Here is a 16,983-nt window from a genome sequence, read left to right as displayed (position 1 = left end):
GCGTGGGTTTTCTCCGGGTACTCCGGTTTCCTCCCACATTCCAAAAACATGCTAGGTTAATTAGCCACTCCAAATTGTCCATAGGTATGAATGTGAGTGTGAATGGTTGTTTGTCTAGGATAGACCCCCACAACCCTGATGAGGATAAGTGGTAGAAAATGAATGAATATCCCAAAATGATTGAAGGGTAAACAAGCATCGGTTTAGGTAACACCCTCTACTGTGTTTACTTGGTATTGGATCGATACCAAAATCTCTAGAATCGCCCAACCCCGGTCAAAGTGCCCCTGCTTTTTAAAACAGCAAAATATTCATGGTCAAAAATCACAAAATTATTCAAGGAGCTTGGAAATATTCAAGTAAAAAGTATTGGTATGAGCGTTTACTTGGTATCAGATCGATACAACAATTTGCAGTATCGCCCACGCCTTGTGAACGTTCTTGTAAAAGTGCAAAAGAATAACTGCTCCTTTTTTGCACATTGCACTATTAGAATACTGCACTCTTTGGTTTTACAGTTACTGTCAGAGGAATTATTTAAGATAAAAGACATGATGGAAAGGAGGAAAAAAGCTTTCCCCTGACAGATATTATCACTACAAGCTTTTATGGGATTTTTTTTTTTACTTCCTAGTCACTCAGGGTTTTTTTTCTTTTTTTTTTTTGTTACTGACTCCCAGTGTCAGCTGGAGTGAGCGCACTGCTAAGTCTGGCTTCACTACAAAAGGTTAGCAGATCTGACTGTCAATAGGGTCTTGTGGGTGGGAGGAGACATGGAGGTGAGGTGGTGAAGGTGGTGGGTAGTGATGGGGAGGAGGCGCTTTGAGAGAAAGAGATACTTTGATATTTCGGAATGTAAGGAGGGTGAATGTGGAGAACTGGAGGTTGGGGATCTAATTACCGGGCCATAATTGGGGGCTGGGGAATAGGGTTGCCGTCCTCTCAACTCGCTGCAGATCAATTATGTTAAGAGAACATCTGTAAGTAGAGCTTAATGAGGTCCATTAGAGCAACATGCGCTGCCTTCCCTAACGGTGCTTGTCAGCTTCTAGGATGAGCTGGAGTGTGCTGCTGACTGGGGACCTGGTGGAGGGGCTTAAATAGCAGAGCCGGGCTCCACTTCTAAACCAGTCAGACGGCGGTGGAGAGGAGTCCGGTACTGGAAGCTGGAGTTAAGGCATCCACCGAAAAAAAACAAACACCGGACGTGAGGAAGTTGGACTCGTCTTGAACACCCCCTGTCTGCACCTCAAGGTATGTGTTTTAAGCGCGTTTGTGACTTTAAACCTGTGCGTAAAATGTGCGTAAAAGTGGGATTTCCCTATATCGTATAGTAATACTAAATCAAATTAATCATTCAAATAAAACCACATCATGCATTGTGGGTTCTACCGCTGCATCCGTCCTCCATGCGCACTGAGGATGAGTAATTGGCGGAACGCGTGTGAGTGAAAGGCGGGTGGAAGGTGGCGGCAGCCTCGCACGCTCTGCAGCAAATTGCGTGATTACCCGTGATAGGCTGACTTGAAATAATTCAATCCATGACAAAACCTAATTACGGGCAGGTAATACCCCTGTCAGCTTTAATGCATCTCATCACTCATAATGGCGCGCCGAGAGCATTTTATGACCCATCTCATTATCCCTGCTTTTTTTGGAGGCTCAAACGCTGCATGCCTGCATGTCTCCTCACCATCACAATGGGTTTTTTTCTTCAATGGAATAACTTTGGCTTTGGGAGTATTATTTACTGTACTTGTGTCCAATGATAACTAACATATGATGTGATGTGTTTAGGTGCTAGAACCACAATTTAGATCAACTACAGTTTAAACAAAAATATCATGTTTCGACTTTTTATCACAATACAATCTATTAATATATTGTAATTGGGGGAAAAAAAACATCACAGTAATCAACACAGTTATTTTTCTATTCGGCTTGGAGTCGTCAGGATGCTTAATTGATTGTCGCATTGTACTATTTGTTTTTACATCTGTTCAATTTGGAGCCGCAAAAAGTCAGGACTCTTAATCGAATGTTGAAAAGATGTACAGTATACGTCAATATAGCGCAAGTATTGTAAAAATATAGTGACTTTTTTTTTTTAATTTATGTATCTGTTCAAATTGGAGCCAGATCAACTTGGCAGGATGCTTAATCGATCGACAAAAGATCTCAATGTATCTCAACGTAGCACAAATATGGTAAATGTTGAGTCACTTTGTAGGCAGGACACTCAATCGAATGTCGAAAACACACTAAAACTCGAGTGACTTTTTGTCAGGATGCTTAATCGAACGTCAGAAGAAAGAAAAGTGTTGCAAAAGTTGAGTGACTTTTTGGGCAGGATGCTTAATCAAACACAGAAAAGCAGTATGCAAAGCAGTATAAAAGCAATGTGACAGTATTCTGAAAAGTGGAGTGTTTTTACTATTTACTTTTTTCTTTAGAGTTATCCTCACATTGTGTGTGGAAGTGGTATTTTTTTGTTTTACTCTGTCTGAAACACTTTCTTCGGGATAGTATAAAATTGTAAATTGTAAATTGGAGAGGCTAACTAGTTAGCTTGGTAGCTTGCTATGCTAACCGTGGCTGTCTCTTATGTCCCTTCAGTGATCCCGTAGCCTGCTCAATATGGTCTAAACAAATAATAATAATAATGTATTAATGTTATAATAATGTAAAGGTGACTATAGGGGTGTTATTTAATGTCTACAGGGCTCTAACAAAAATGTAAGTTTTAAACTTTGAAAGTCATAAACAGGTTTTCTATGCTCCAGCTATTTTTTATGAATATCAAATCCTACTTTGCGGAAATGTACTTATCACGGTCGGTGTCAAGAACGGGTTAACCATCAACCAGTTGATGACTGTATTCAATTTGGAGCCCAATGAAGTCGACAGGAAGTTGAATCAAACGACAATAGCACAAAAGTTGAGTGACTTTTTTTTTGGCAGGACACTTAATCGAATAGCGAAAAGACGTATATTTGAATATAGTGAAATTTGAATTGTTTTTTTTAGCAGTATGCTTAATCTAATATCAAAAAGATGTGTAGTATTTGAGAGTTGATTGACTTTTTTTTTCAAAAAAATTTGGTTAGCGCGCAGGCCGCACAGCTAAGAGATCCGAGTTCTCCCCGTGGATACGTCGGTTTTCTCCGGGTATTCCGGTTTCCTCCCACATTCCAAAAAACATGCTAGGTTAATTAGCGACTCCAAATTATCCATAGGTATGAATGTGAGTGTGAATGGTTGTTTGTCTATATATGTGCCCTGTGATTGGCTGGCTCACCAGTCCAGGGTGTACCCCGCCTCTTGCCTGAAGACAGCTGGGGTAGGCTCCAGCACCCCTGCGACCCTCGTGATGATAAGCGGTAGAAAATGAATGAATGAATGAATGAATGAATGAATGAATGAATGAATGAATGAATGAATGAATGAATGAAAATCCATATGCAGTGCTTGAAGTATCCTGAAAGTTTTTGCCAGGATGCTTAATGGAACACCGAGAAGACGTATATATCTCAATATAGCACAAGTATAGTAAATATGGTATTTGGAGCCTGAATGAGTTTTTTGGTTGGTTTGATACTCAAACCTTGTTTTTTTTTACATATTTTCCAAACTTTTAAAGTAGTGTTACACACTTTTTGATAGTTTTATGGTCACAACAAAAAAAAAAGTGTTAGTTCTGCAGCTGTTGTGTACTAAATGATGTTGAGAGGAGGTCTGGATTCTGCTGAATTGGGCTCACTTTGATGGACTTTATTGGCTGGTTGGTTCACTTGGAGTACCGCTGCCTTTTGCTTTCGTACGGTAGAAAAAGCGGCGATTTGGGGGAAGCCGCTCAGATTAGACGGTGGCTGCACCGCGGAGGAGAAGCATCTCTTTGTCGGGCTGTCATTCGTCTCTCTCTCTCTCTCTCTCTCTCTCTCTTTCTCTCTCTCTCTCCCCTCCTCTCTCTCTCTTTTACACACACACACACACAGCTCCACACTTGAGCGCAAAACGCCCCACTCGCAGCTTGAATCTCGCGTTTTCCACATCGAAACCCGCACCTTGTTTTTATATTTTTATGCTCTGCGCGTCGGAATTGGAACCCCTCCTTTCCAGCCTCGTCCGATATCAACACATAGGCTCCAAACAGTACACACATAGGCAGCATTCAACAAAGCCAGCTGCTCTCCGGACCCTGCGGTGCATGGTGCATGCTGCCTGAAGCGGCTCAACAAATGCAGAAAAGGGACAAAAGTTTCGGTAAGGCTCTTTCTCCTGTGGCTTTTGGGCTTGTGTGAGCGTTGGATGTGTTCGCTGCAACACCGCACAGTTGGATCCGAACTGCCGCTGCTCCAAATCCTCATTTTTTTACCACCAAATAAGGCGTTGAAATGAGCGGCGTGTGCGCGCCTTAGAGTCGATACACGTTATTGGCTTTTAGCAGCACTCCGCTGCCATGGCAACAGTAATTAAAACTGATAGCGATAATAATAGTGTCGGAGGTGGAGGGGGGGGGGGGTCCTGGTTTCTGTCCTTCATCCGGTCGTGATGCATGTGACCGACCGGGAGGACTGGCAGGCTTCAACCCACAATGAGTGGAGAAAAGCGGCTAAAGGGAAGGGAGGATAGGAAGCTCAACGAGGCGGACGATACGGTACATTTGGGGATCGATCCGATTCGATTAGCGGTATTTCCGATACTGGTACTTTTTACATGACATTTTTCATTTCATTTCATGAATTTGTTGATTATGATTATAATCTGAACTTTTTGTGAGCAATTTATAACCATAAAAAACAAAATCACACTAAAACGTAAATATTGAAATACTTACAAATAAGCAGAAGAGAACTATACTAAAAGATATCATAATGCTAGACATTGATATGACATTAACACCGCTTATGTCGACGTGCAGATTGACTCATACGGGAAATTTTGGTATTGATCCGATACCGAGTCAATACTTGCCGATACTTCAAATTTGTTTGATTCATTTTTTATTTATTATTTTATTATTTATTTATTTATTTTTCTTTTTTTTTTAAATCTGAACAAAACACAAATAACACTAAATAACGTCATGACAATGTCAATAAAACAGCTAATTTAAACTTTTTGTCTCTAATGTATTTTATAATCATAATTTGATGGTTTAAACTGCATCATAATAATATATCAGTATCATTCAGCTGGTATCAAAGTGATACTGATCAAGCATTGGTATCGGTGGTATCGATGTGTGTATCGATCCAACCTCCCCTTACTAAACTGATATCATTAAAGCTCCGAGCAGCTGTGATTCCTCTTTTCCCTTTATGGAAGCTTTTGTTCAAGCACTCCCACCCCCACGCACCGGCAATCGGAAAAGCCAAGTGGCCGAATTCCTGCCATGCTTCTCCGCTTCTTCTTCTTCGAGTTGATTGCACAGTAAAAAAAAAAAAAAAAAAGGGGGGGGGGTGGTCTTTTGGTTTGGTAATGAGCAGCGACTTTGTAGTGTTAACGAGGCTGCATGCAGGACGGATCAGTGCAAGCCGAACAGGCGCGGCTGGAGAGGAGAGGAACCCGGGCACCCCGCTCTCTAAATCCAGCCAATTAACAAATCAACAGCGGCAACTCTGTGGAACAAATTAGACCCGCTCACCGGCGCACCGCAACTGGATTTATACTGTACGTGCACGTCATGCCGGGGGTCTAACATGGGAACACTGCTTATGCTACTTTAAAAACTACTGTGCGTGTACCTTGTTACCAAAAGTTGACACAAATATTCATATTTAAATGTCATGAAAAGTTATTCAGGGTTTAAAATACATATGCATTCTCATGTACTGATGTGCTTCAAACACTTGTGGGGGCACATTACAAAAAGACACAAAAGGAATAAAAATAAATCATGGAACTCTTATTGAAATGCACAAATTCTAAGGATGCACACTAAATTTTGTAAAAATGATGCATTCATAATGTACTGATATTAATGCATGTCACTAGTTCTTACAAAACACTTGTGGGTGCACAAATCTATACATACAGTATGTAGTAGAAATAGATCAAGTGGCTCTTATTCAAAATGCAAAAATACTGCGATTAATCAGGGGTGTTCAAAGTGTGGTCCAGGGGCCGTTTGTTGCACGCTGATTGCTTTTTATGGTCCAAGGGATGAGTATAAGAATACAAATTCAATTAAGTAAAGTGTTTTATGAAAACAGACAAAAATTGTTTTAAAATATATTATTAGGTATTTCCAAGTATTCCTAAAAGAAAAAAAAATGCACTGTTTTTGGTTGTTATTATCCCTAATGACAGTTGTTTTAATACATATGTTAACTGTAATAATTCTGTACATTTTCAAATATTCTGAGAAAATGTACATACTGCTCGTTCATACCCCAAACTGTCAAAAATTTGATCAAAAATAGATCAACACTTAAATATATCCGAAATATAAACCTCAGGCATAGGTGTGTGGTTGCTATAGTCAAACATACACATAAACTGACACATTTTCAATGTATGGGTGACAAGGTCTCACAAGATTAAAAAAATGACAAAATTCATCATTCAGAAAAAACGTCTCACAATAATTAATTAATTAATTAATTACACAATTGACACATTTTTAACATTTTGCCGGCTTCCATGTATTGCCACTTGGTTCAGCACCGAGACGCTTCATAGAAAGGCTTGAGCTGCTGAGAGATGGAGTGAGACCTCTTGTCAGTCGTACTCTGTCTCTGTGGGGGTAGGCGGGACTGCTATAGCATACATACAGCAAAAGAGTGGAGTCTCGTGAGGAGCAATTAGGAGGAAAACAAATGATTGCAAAGCCAAACGCCACAGCCCTCATGTGGGAATATTAATAATGACCGAGGTGAGCCTGTCAACATGAGCAAGGCGGCCTGCGGATTGTTCCAAAGAGACGTTTGCTCGGCAAATAAATACAAACGGAACCGTGCAAAATGGTGTGCATTCACAGTGTGTTATTGTACACATAGTTAGTTTAGTTTAGTTTAGTTTAGTACATCGTCAAAGAAATGCTGCTCTTTAATACAGTGGAAATGCTGCAAACATTAAACAGACCTAAATGCTTGTGAGAAAATACATGTCAAAAATGCATTTAAGTGGTTTATTTGATCTAAAAAAATGTAGACAATATTGTTTTGGGTCAATTTGTGGGACAATAATTGGGACAATAAAAATGCATTATTTTGTGACTCGGTTAAATTAAAAAAAGTTTGCTTCTACAGTCAAATCTTTTGGTTGTACTTTTCTTAAAATCACGTATTGTCTCGTTCTCGGAGACCCCATCGATACATTTTCTATGCTGCTTATCCTCACTAGGGTCGGGGTCGCGGGTATGATGGAACCTATCCCAGCTGACTTCGGTCGAGAGGCTACGTACACACTGGACCACTCAATCGCAAGGCACACATAGGCAAACAACCATTCAGGCAAACAACCATTCACACTCTCATTCATCACATTCATACCCATGGATGATTTGGGGAGAACATGCAAACTCCGCACAGAGAATCAAACCCAGGTCTTCCTGATCCCCTGACTGTGTGGCCTACATGCGCTCAACAGTAATCGAGAAAGTTGACATTTTTTAAATGGAAGTATAACGTCAATACACATAACCAAAACACACTAAAAGTGCTGCCCAGAGTCTATTTTCCGCACCTAAACATATGTTAAAATTACTATTATTATTCATGAATTTATTATTAATATATTAATAAGATATCTTATTAGATTTTACCCTAATTTCTAAAATCTAAGTTAAGATAAACTAATTCTATTAAATTGCCTACTATGTAAAAAGAACATGAGGATTATTGTAACTAAATATAAATGCAACACTTCTGGTTTTACGATCCCTTTGCTCCCAATCGGCCTTTTATTGTGACCACCTCTGTAATAATTAGTCTCGATATGCCCCACCTGTGAGGTGAATGGATTGACCAAAGGAAAAGTGATTCAAACACTTCTGTGAACAATATTTTAGGGAGCTGGACCTTTTCTCTACATAGAAGTTTTACATTTTGACGGGAGCAAAAACAAAAGTGTTGTGTTTATATTTTTGTAGAATGTATTTAAAAGGTGTGTCATGATTTGGAACTCTTTAGGAATATTGTGTGTCTGTGTGAATGGGGGACAAAAGGAAAAAAGGGGGGGGTATGCCACTCCTCCGGGAATAGTGGGAGAATACTAATTCCAGCCTGGTGCAAACCCCACCACCCCTTTTTTTTTTTAGTTGGTCCCCCAGTGGACCAACAAAGGCGCTCCGCGGAGAGCTCAGCCCCGAACAATACAGAAGGTCTGCAAAGCTTCTCGTCTGTGGCCACGCCCTCTTTAAACACAGAGGCCGTGTTTAAAAGCACTGTCCGGATCTGCCATGTGAAACTTGTCTATTGTGTCTGTGCTGTTTGTTGTCGTTTACAACCCCACCGTAATTTGCATGTCTTAGCATTAAAAGAGGTTATTTTATTTATTTCACATATATTTTATTATTACTACTCATTAACACATAAGAAGCCAACACTTTAAATGTTTGAAAATGGTCCGACACTTGACTTTAAGTCGTCTTACTTTAAGTCGTCTTACTTTAAGTCGCGGGTATGCTGGAGCCCATCCTAGCTGTTTTTCATACTCAGTCATTCATAAAAATCTTATAAGAAAACAAGACAAATGTTACAAGAATAAAACTATAATGCAACAACAAGTAAGAATAGAATTGTAGTGTTCTTACGAGAAAATAAGTACAGTAAACCTCGGATATATCGGATTCAATTGTTCCCACTGGTTTTGTCCGATATAAGCGAAATCCGTTATATGCGTATACCGGAAAATGTCCGTTTTACGCATATATCGGACTTATATCCGGTATATGCGTAAATGGGATTTTATCCGTTATGAAAAGGCACTTCCTTGACTATGTTTCCAATGTACCTGGACGCGCAGGCAACGCTGCAAACGCTGCAAATGACGTCGTATAGCGGCCTGTCACGATTCGGCGAATCGGGAGCGCCACGATGCAGCCATCCGATATATGCGAGGGAAATTTAATGGAAATGCATTGGAACGGGACTGGAGATTTTGTCCGAAATAGGCGAAATCCGTTATAATAAAATCCGATATATGCAATGAATTTTTATTGGAAATGCATTACAGAAAAATTGGTTCTTTTTTATCTGACCGTTTTATCTGAGCGAATTTCCGATATATCCGAGTCCGATATATCCGAGGTTTACTGTACTACATTTTCCATGATGCTTTGAGTGCACCTTCAGGAACTAATACCACGTTTTGAAGTCTTATGCAGCAATCATGTTTTGACTGTATGGACCCTCCGCTATCACTGATCCGTCTGTCCGTTGTGAGCGAATTTCCGATATATCCGAGTCCGATATATCCGAGTTTTACTGTATTGCTGTATGAATAATGTCTGATAGTTTTCTATGAAAAAGTTCTCGTCTTAATCTCTCTGTGTCTGGACTTTTGGCAGGTATACAAATGCTTTCCGTCCAGCCGGACACGAAGCCAAAAGGCTGTGCCGGCTGCAACCGGAAGATCAAGGACCGCTACCTGCTGAAGGCCCTCGACAAGTACTGGCACGAAGACTGCCTCAAATGTGCCTGCTGCGACTGCAGGCTGGGCGAGGTGGGCTCCACGCTCTACACCAAAGCCAACCTCATCCTCTGCCGGAGAGACTACCTACGGTAAGAGCTGACGCCGTCACCCGCGGCAAACGTTCCAACATGTGCAATGTGCCATTCGGCGTCACTGACCATTTGCAGAGCTAATGATATTAGTCAGTTCACGAGGCTTATGTAAGTCATAGGAGTACTAGGTCTTGATGGTACGGGATTTTGGCCCCCGATCGGCATCACCTTGCGGGCGCAACACACTTGAAACTTAGATGAGAATGAGATGTCTTAATTAACCTTCCTCTTGTGTTAGCTTTCTGGTATCATCTCTTATGTTAACGGGTCGGTTTTGACCCGTGTATTAAATCAGCTATAAAATACACTAAAAATAATAAGTTACCATCAAATTTGGTTACCTTCTTAGGCTACCTCATCCATGAAAAAGTTGGTTTTGATACTTTTGGTGTGGGCATGTAGGCCTTTTTTTGTCACTATACCCCTCCATTTCAATTTCCAAAAATGGTCATATGAACCTCAAAAGAATCATATTCATAAATTGAAGGTTTTTTGTTAGCTGGCTATTACTGAGGGCTATAGAACATATCTCTTAAATCAATTAGTTTTATTTATTTTCTCAGTTTAGTATTAATCACTAAAGAAACATCGATGGTGTTTGGGTGAATTTTGACCCATTATTATTAATGTCAAGAAAAGGTAGAAAAAGTGATTGTTTTCAGCAACAGAACTTTAGTATAAAGTGAAATAAAAAAGCAGAACAGGTCCAGATCTTGGTTCACTGTACTTCTTGCCATTTTTTCCATGATCCAAATTGTAAATATGAAATCACCCTTGTTTTTCTGCTATTATATTGGAAAAATTATCAAAATGAAAAATCCCCTGAAGCTTCCATGATGAGAAGAGGAGCTGGTTGTCATTGTGTTGGCTAATTGTACACTTATCATTTCAGTTTTGGCTCCAAATATTGCTTTTATAATCATATTATTATAACCGGGTCCAAACCGACCCTAACAATGCAGTGGTCATAATTTCAACCAGATTTTAAAATGTAGTAAAAGTTATTTTTTTGATTTTATTTTGTTGAAATAGACAAAGTCAAAAAGTAAAAATGCAATAAACAAATATTATGTGATTCTTTTTATGCATTAAAATGTAAAACGGGTCGGTGCCGACCCGAACACAAGAGGAGGGTTAAGGAGACATTGGTGGACCCTGAGCAGGACTTCCAGGTAGCATGGAGGTGGGCTCCTAGCGAAAGAGCAGTCGGTGAAGCCGCTGTCCCCCCCCCCCTTCCAACCACTGTTTACAATGTACTTGTAAATAAAGTTGTGCAACACTTCGATATGGCTCATGGAAAAATAGTGGAAAAGGCAGACAATGGATTCATTGTTCTCACTCACACGTCTTTAACTCTCATGCTTACATGCTTGTCTTTCACTTTCACTTTCACTTTCTATATGGGTGTGGCAAATATATATATGTATGTGTGTGTACTTTTGTTCTTAAACCTTATAAAACTTTATAAAAATTGACTACTTCTTGGATCGAGATGTATTGTACGTAGACACGATAGCGACAAGATATCAAGGGTGGCACCCGCTAAAATTAAAGAGAAAATTACCTTCCTCCTTTTCCTCCTCCCGGGAACGAAAACCACTAAAATCATCTTTTTCAGGGTAACAATTGAACAGTCTCAAAATTCCTTCATCACACACTTTGTCGGCCTCCCTCTCTCTAAAGCCATTCAGCTTGAGCTGTGCTCTTCATCACGCAGTAGTCCAGCCTTTCCAAGCCGATCAGTGATAGTGGAGGGTCCAAACAGTCAAAACATGATTGCTGCATAAGACTTCAAAACGTGGTATTAGTTCCTGAAGGTGCACTCAAAGCATCATGGAAAATGTAGTACAGTAAACCTCGGATATATCGGACTCGGATATATCGGAAATTCGCTCACAACGGACAGATAAAAAAGAACCGATTTTTCTGTAATGCATTTCCAATAAAAATTCATTGCATATATCGGATTTTTTATAACGGATTTCGCCTATTTCGGACAAAATCTCCAGTCCCGTTCCAATGCATTTCCATTAAATTTCCCTCGCATATATCGGATGGCCGCATCGTGGCGCTCCGATTCGCCGAATCTTGACAGGCCGCTATACGACGTCATTTGCAGCGTTTGCAGCGTTGCCTGCGCGTCCAGGTACATTGGAAACATAGTCAAGGAAGTGCCTTTTTATAACGGATAAAATCCCATTTACGCATATACCGGATATAAATCCCATATATGCGTAAAACGGACATTTTCCGGTATACGCATATAACGGATTTCGCTTATATCGGACAAAACCAGTGGGAACAATTGAATCCGATATATCCGAGGTTTACTGTATTTAGCCATAAATTGGCCGCATCACTGTACAAGCTGCAGGGTTCAAAGTGTGAGAAAATATGGGAAATTATAGTATATTGTTGCAAAAAAAAAATACCTTGAAGCCATAAGAACTGAAATCCATTTGGTCTTAAAGGAGAAGGATCTAGTTCTTGGTCAGCAGTTCTTTGTGTTGTTGTTATGGAACGTTGATGACTTTATTCCATCAGTCTTTGCTCGTGTGTCTTGTGCCTTTCAATTTCCTTGTGGTATCCCATGGTGACAGAGTCACGACCCCGCGACTTCGTAAAAAGCAGGCGTTCTATAGTATTCCAACTTGTGTTTATCTCAGAGTGTCAGCGCCGGAGTGACAAAATAAAGATTTCAGACTGTGTACATTTTTTATATCGCCACAGTCTATTCTTCATTTCGGCAGTTTTGTACGTAACCCTGACATCACAAGGGTTAATGGAATTCTTCAGGGGTCTAACAACATGATTCCACCGGCAGGGAAATAATAATTCCCTAAAAAAGGAGTCAAAAAGGAACGAAAGGGTGAAAATAATACGCGAGCGAAAGCGACGCACGGCTCGTAATGCAGACACAATTGCAGGTATTATCTCCTGCAGCTTGATTTGTGCTTTGCTCCCTATGAATATGGAGAAATGTGGTAAACGATCCCTTTGCAGCGGCCATTTGGGTAATAAGGCCACTTTGTTTACACTCGCGGTGCGGAAAGGCCAAAAGGAGGCTAAACAGTTAACACATTCATGCTTCTGTGTGGAAAAAAAAATGAAGACATGCACACATGCAAGAGCTAGCGCTCGCAAAGCCATGAGGGGGCATGAAAAAGCTGTTGGGCATCAGTTAATGGAAAACTGTAAATTCCCAGCATCCTTTTTAAAGAAAGCACCAGGAGAACACTTTATTTATTTATTCATCTATGCATTTTTTTTTTTTTTTTTTATCCAATGTCAATTTTCCTCTACAGTGGTTTTTACCAAGATTGTGAACGCAAGCAAAAACGTAGGTGGATTTATTAAGGTTTGGAAAAGCTGGCTATCAGTGAGCGATAACCAAATGTAGCGCATCGTTTAGTTTTTCCTGTACAGGCACTCTAGCAAAAAAGCAGAAAAATCTTTTTTTTTTTTTTAAATCTGACATCAGGTTTATTACGCATTTGTATGTCAGCATCAACCTTTATCACCACCGAGTGACAGGCAGTAAAGAGAAAAAAGGCTTAGCTTGTGTCAAATCCATCTATTCTCTGTAGAAATCTCATTTAGATACATCCCCGCTCATGAACATGTGTCATGCCTTTAATAAGAAAAGGGATTTGGTTTTGTGTCTACTCTGTTTGGTATTGTGTAGTTTGCTGAGAGCAAACATTCTGATTTACATTAACCCCCTAAGAAGCCACAACACTTTAAAAGTCCAAAAGTCAGTCCTGTACAGTTTTTTGTTACACAGTATATAGTATAACTTGAGTATATAGACATATAGAAAACATTTTGTTTATTCAAGGATATGGCTTCCCCGAAATTTAGCTAATTAGCTAATTTCCAAAAGCTTATTGTTTACTATTGAAAGGTCATTTTAATTCAAATTTGTCAATGCCAAATGACAATAGCATCTTAATATTACTTAATACAGGGTGTCCCTATAGTCTGCACATATAATACACTGTACACATATAATATGCATATTTTACTCAGAAAAGTTACATCTAATTAATGATAAATACATAAAATTTACATTTAATAATAATAAAAAAAAGTTTAAAAAAAATTAATAAATTCTGTTCCCTGTGAGGCTGGATTGACTCATCTCATAGCGCACAACTGTGGTGCGTTCAAGGACAGCCAAACACGAGTGCGAAATATCACTGCTGTGACGTAAAAATTGTGTTGTACATTGTTATGTTGTACATTTACAGTCGTACACTCGTTTATCGCTGTTAATTGGTTCCATTCCTGACCGCGATAAGTGAATTCCCACAAAATTTGGTGTTGACGGAATATTTTCAGAGAGCATAGCAAACCCGTTAGCAACGTTTTTCACATCATTAGAACCCTTTAGAAATGAATATATAATGAAATAACATCCCTTATATTACACTCATATATTATACTGTATTAGCACTACAGGGACAGGAGTAGTTTAAGGGCTAGGGCTAAGAGACAGCCGCCACTCACATAGCTAGCTACCAAGCTAACTAGTTCTCCTCGACAATTTATTTATTCTAAACTTAAATGTTTCAAATGGAGTGGGAAAGAAAGATAGAGGAAGAAAACCAAAATGTACCACTTCCACACAGAATGGGAGGATCATTTTTTTTTCACTTTAATATATTTTTTTTATTTTTGATATATTTTTTTCACATCAATATAACATTACTGCCGCCTAGTGACCCCAATCCAGTCTTTTGATATTTTTTTTTTTACTATTAATACGCAAATTTTTGAAAATATGTTGTTTCTATCTACACAACTGCCCACTTCTGTTTTCCTCCCGCCTATTTTTGGTGGTGCAAAAACGGGGTTCCATCATATCTCTGGGTAAAAGGTTGTGCCTGCTGTGCAGCGTGAAGGCCACCGGTATTACTTCATCCATTGCGACGTGTCCGCATTTAACTAAAAGCAGCTGCAGTTTGAATTCAGCGTAATCAATTAGGATTTGAAATTCCCGTCGGAAAATCGAGAAGTGGCGACGTCTTCATCTTGAAACATTTTCCTTTGCACTCCAAAGAAAAGGAGTCTTCAATTTTGTCAAATCCTTTGAACGCTTGAGAGGGAGAATTCAGCTTCATTCAGGCTTCAGATTGAATCCTATCTGGGCTGCTTGTTATTACAATGGAGCACTCAGCATGCATAAAGGCTTCTCCCTGCTCGAGCTCTTAATGGGGACTTGGAGGTGGAGAAGACAGTACTCGGGCCGTCCACAGAGGCACTCCACCATCTTTTTAGCCTTCATCTTTTTCACACGGGCTGCCCTCTTTGATGCCGCTAATCAGACTCACCATCACTTTTGGAAGAGCATAGATGATTACCCAATACCAATTACAGTGGAACCCGTTTATGTTGATGCCCCCCGGACTGCCTGACTGGTCTCGACTGGAATGGTGAAAATACACACTCGTGAAAAAAGCCTGAAAATGTTGACTTTTGATACCATAATATGCCTCTTGCAGTTCTTGAATTCAGTTTTAGACATTAAGGATAGTGTACACTACTCTCTAAAGCAGGGGTCTCAAACACGCGGCCCGCGGGCCAAATGTGGCCCGCAGGACACTAGTTTGAGGCCCCCGCCTTGATATGAAAGTTTAATGTCAGTGCGGCCCGCGCAAGTTTGATATGGATGCTGTATGGTATCATGTACCCAGAAAAAATTATTACGTTTGATTCATGTTCATGTTAAAGGTTAAATAACTGTTAATAGTTATCCTCCCTATCCGTGTGGAAGTGGTCCAGAAAAAAATATTACGTTTGATTCATTTTCATGTTAAAGGTTAAATAACTGTTAATAGTTATCCTCCCTATCCGTGTGGAAGTGGTCCAGAAAAAAATATTACGTTTGAGTAATTTTCATGTTAAAGGTTAAATAACTGTTAATAGTTATCCTCCCTATCCGTGTGGAGGTGGTCCAGAAAAAATATTACGTTTGATTAATTTTCATGTTAAAGGTTAAATAACTGTTAATAGTTATCCTCCCTATCCGTGTGGAAGTGGTCCAGAAAGAAAATATTACGTTTGATTAATTTTCATGTTAAAGGTTAAATAACTGTTAATAGTTATCCTCCCTATCCGTGTGGAAGTGGTAAGTTTTTGGCTTTTTTTTAAGTTTAAAGGAAATAACTTGGAGGCTACCGTTTAGGTCGCTAGCTCTCTCGTTTGCGAGTTAGCATGTGTCTCAAGACCCTGCAGTTGCGCAATATGTTGTAAATAAAAAGAGTATAAATGTGACTATAGTCGTGTTTTGTCATGTCTACAGGGCTCTAATAATGCTTTGTTCATTTTAATATGAAAAAAATCATTTGTCTACCAACCAACTATATGTGGTTTCTTAAGTTTTTATTATTATTATTATATTTATTTATTACTGATTGATTGATTTTCTTTATTCTTGATTTGTTTATTTTTCATCTTATTTTGTGCATAAAAATAAAAATGAACAGTGGATTTTTTATCAGAGCTTTTATTGTAGAAAATCGGAACCAAAGCACTGAAAAATTTGTATATTTTTCTGTTTTTAATAAATGCATTTTTTTGTTTTTTTTTAAAAAACCTGATGTGGCCCAGTCTCACCCAGACCCTAGCTCCAGTGGCCCCCAAGTAAATTGAGTTTGAGACCCCTCTTCCTGCTGGAGAATGTTGAGTGAATTGACTTGTGAGACATCACAGAATCCTTTTCTATGCAACATAGCGCTAAGCAACCATTTCCAATTTAACTTAACATAAAAAATACCATAAAAAATAGTTTCTTTATAGAACATGATCATAGTATTTAGCAGGCACCTTTTATTAATAAGAAGAACACGGTGGAACAGGACTTAATGAGTTGGTTCAATGGTACAACACAAAAGGGAAAACTTTGTTGTTCATCTCTACTCAGCTAGCTGTACCTACCCCCACTTCTTCTTCTTCTGCTCCCCCCGGAGACCCCCCTTGTACCGGGCTAGACATACATGTGGCGGCTTCAGCGCTACAAGGTGAACTAGTCCCCAGCACGTGTTATTATTAATAACTGCCAGGGAGAGGGGTCACCAAAGACAACTCCTTGAAAAAGAACCCCAGGCCAGGCAAGTAGGCCGCAGCTGGGTGTGTTGTAAAACAATACCCCCTTTCCCCCCCGAGGAGACATGCTACTTAAAGCAAGAATAATGCATTGGGGAGCGCTGGCTAAGCCGCGCAGACTTACTTTTTGGCCGTGAAAAATGAA

General features: G+C 39.5%; 2 protein-coding genes across 6 annotated transcripts in view; one reads left to right on the top strand and one right to left on the bottom strand.

Annotated features, from left to right (window-relative positions):
- The window catches only part of arhgef39 (Rho guanine nucleotide exchange factor (GEF) 39), a 251,257-nt gene that overhangs the window by 150,825 nt on the left and 83,449 nt on the right, over positions 1–16,983 (bottom strand). The window lies entirely within an intron of this gene.
- Positions 825–16,983, top strand: part of lmo3 (LIM domain only 3) — a 59,096-nt gene continuing 42,937 nt past the window's right edge. Inside the window, exons 1-3 of one of the 3 annotated variants that reach the window (XM_058069029.1) lie at positions 825–980; positions 1,046–1,254; positions 9,515–9,728. In XM_058069029.1, the coding sequence (XP_057925012.1) occupies positions 9,523–9,728 (206 nt within the window). In that variant the 5' untranslated portion in view covers positions 825–980; positions 1,046–1,254; positions 9,515–9,522. Of the gene's footprint in view, positions 981–1,045; positions 1,255–3,966; positions 4,264–9,514; positions 9,729–16,983 lie in introns of those variants that run through there. The other 2 variants (XM_058069030.1, XM_058069028.1) reach the window with 2 other exon arrangements.

The sequence above is a fragment of the Doryrhamphus excisus genome, chromosome 3, assembly GCF_030265055.1.
Source record: "Doryrhamphus excisus isolate RoL2022-K1 chromosome 3, RoL_Dexc_1.0, whole genome shotgun sequence".
Taxonomy (NCBI): domain Eukaryota; kingdom Metazoa; phylum Chordata; class Actinopteri; order Syngnathiformes; family Syngnathidae; genus Doryrhamphus; species Doryrhamphus excisus.
This window is presented reverse-complemented; position numbering and strand designations above follow the sequence as displayed.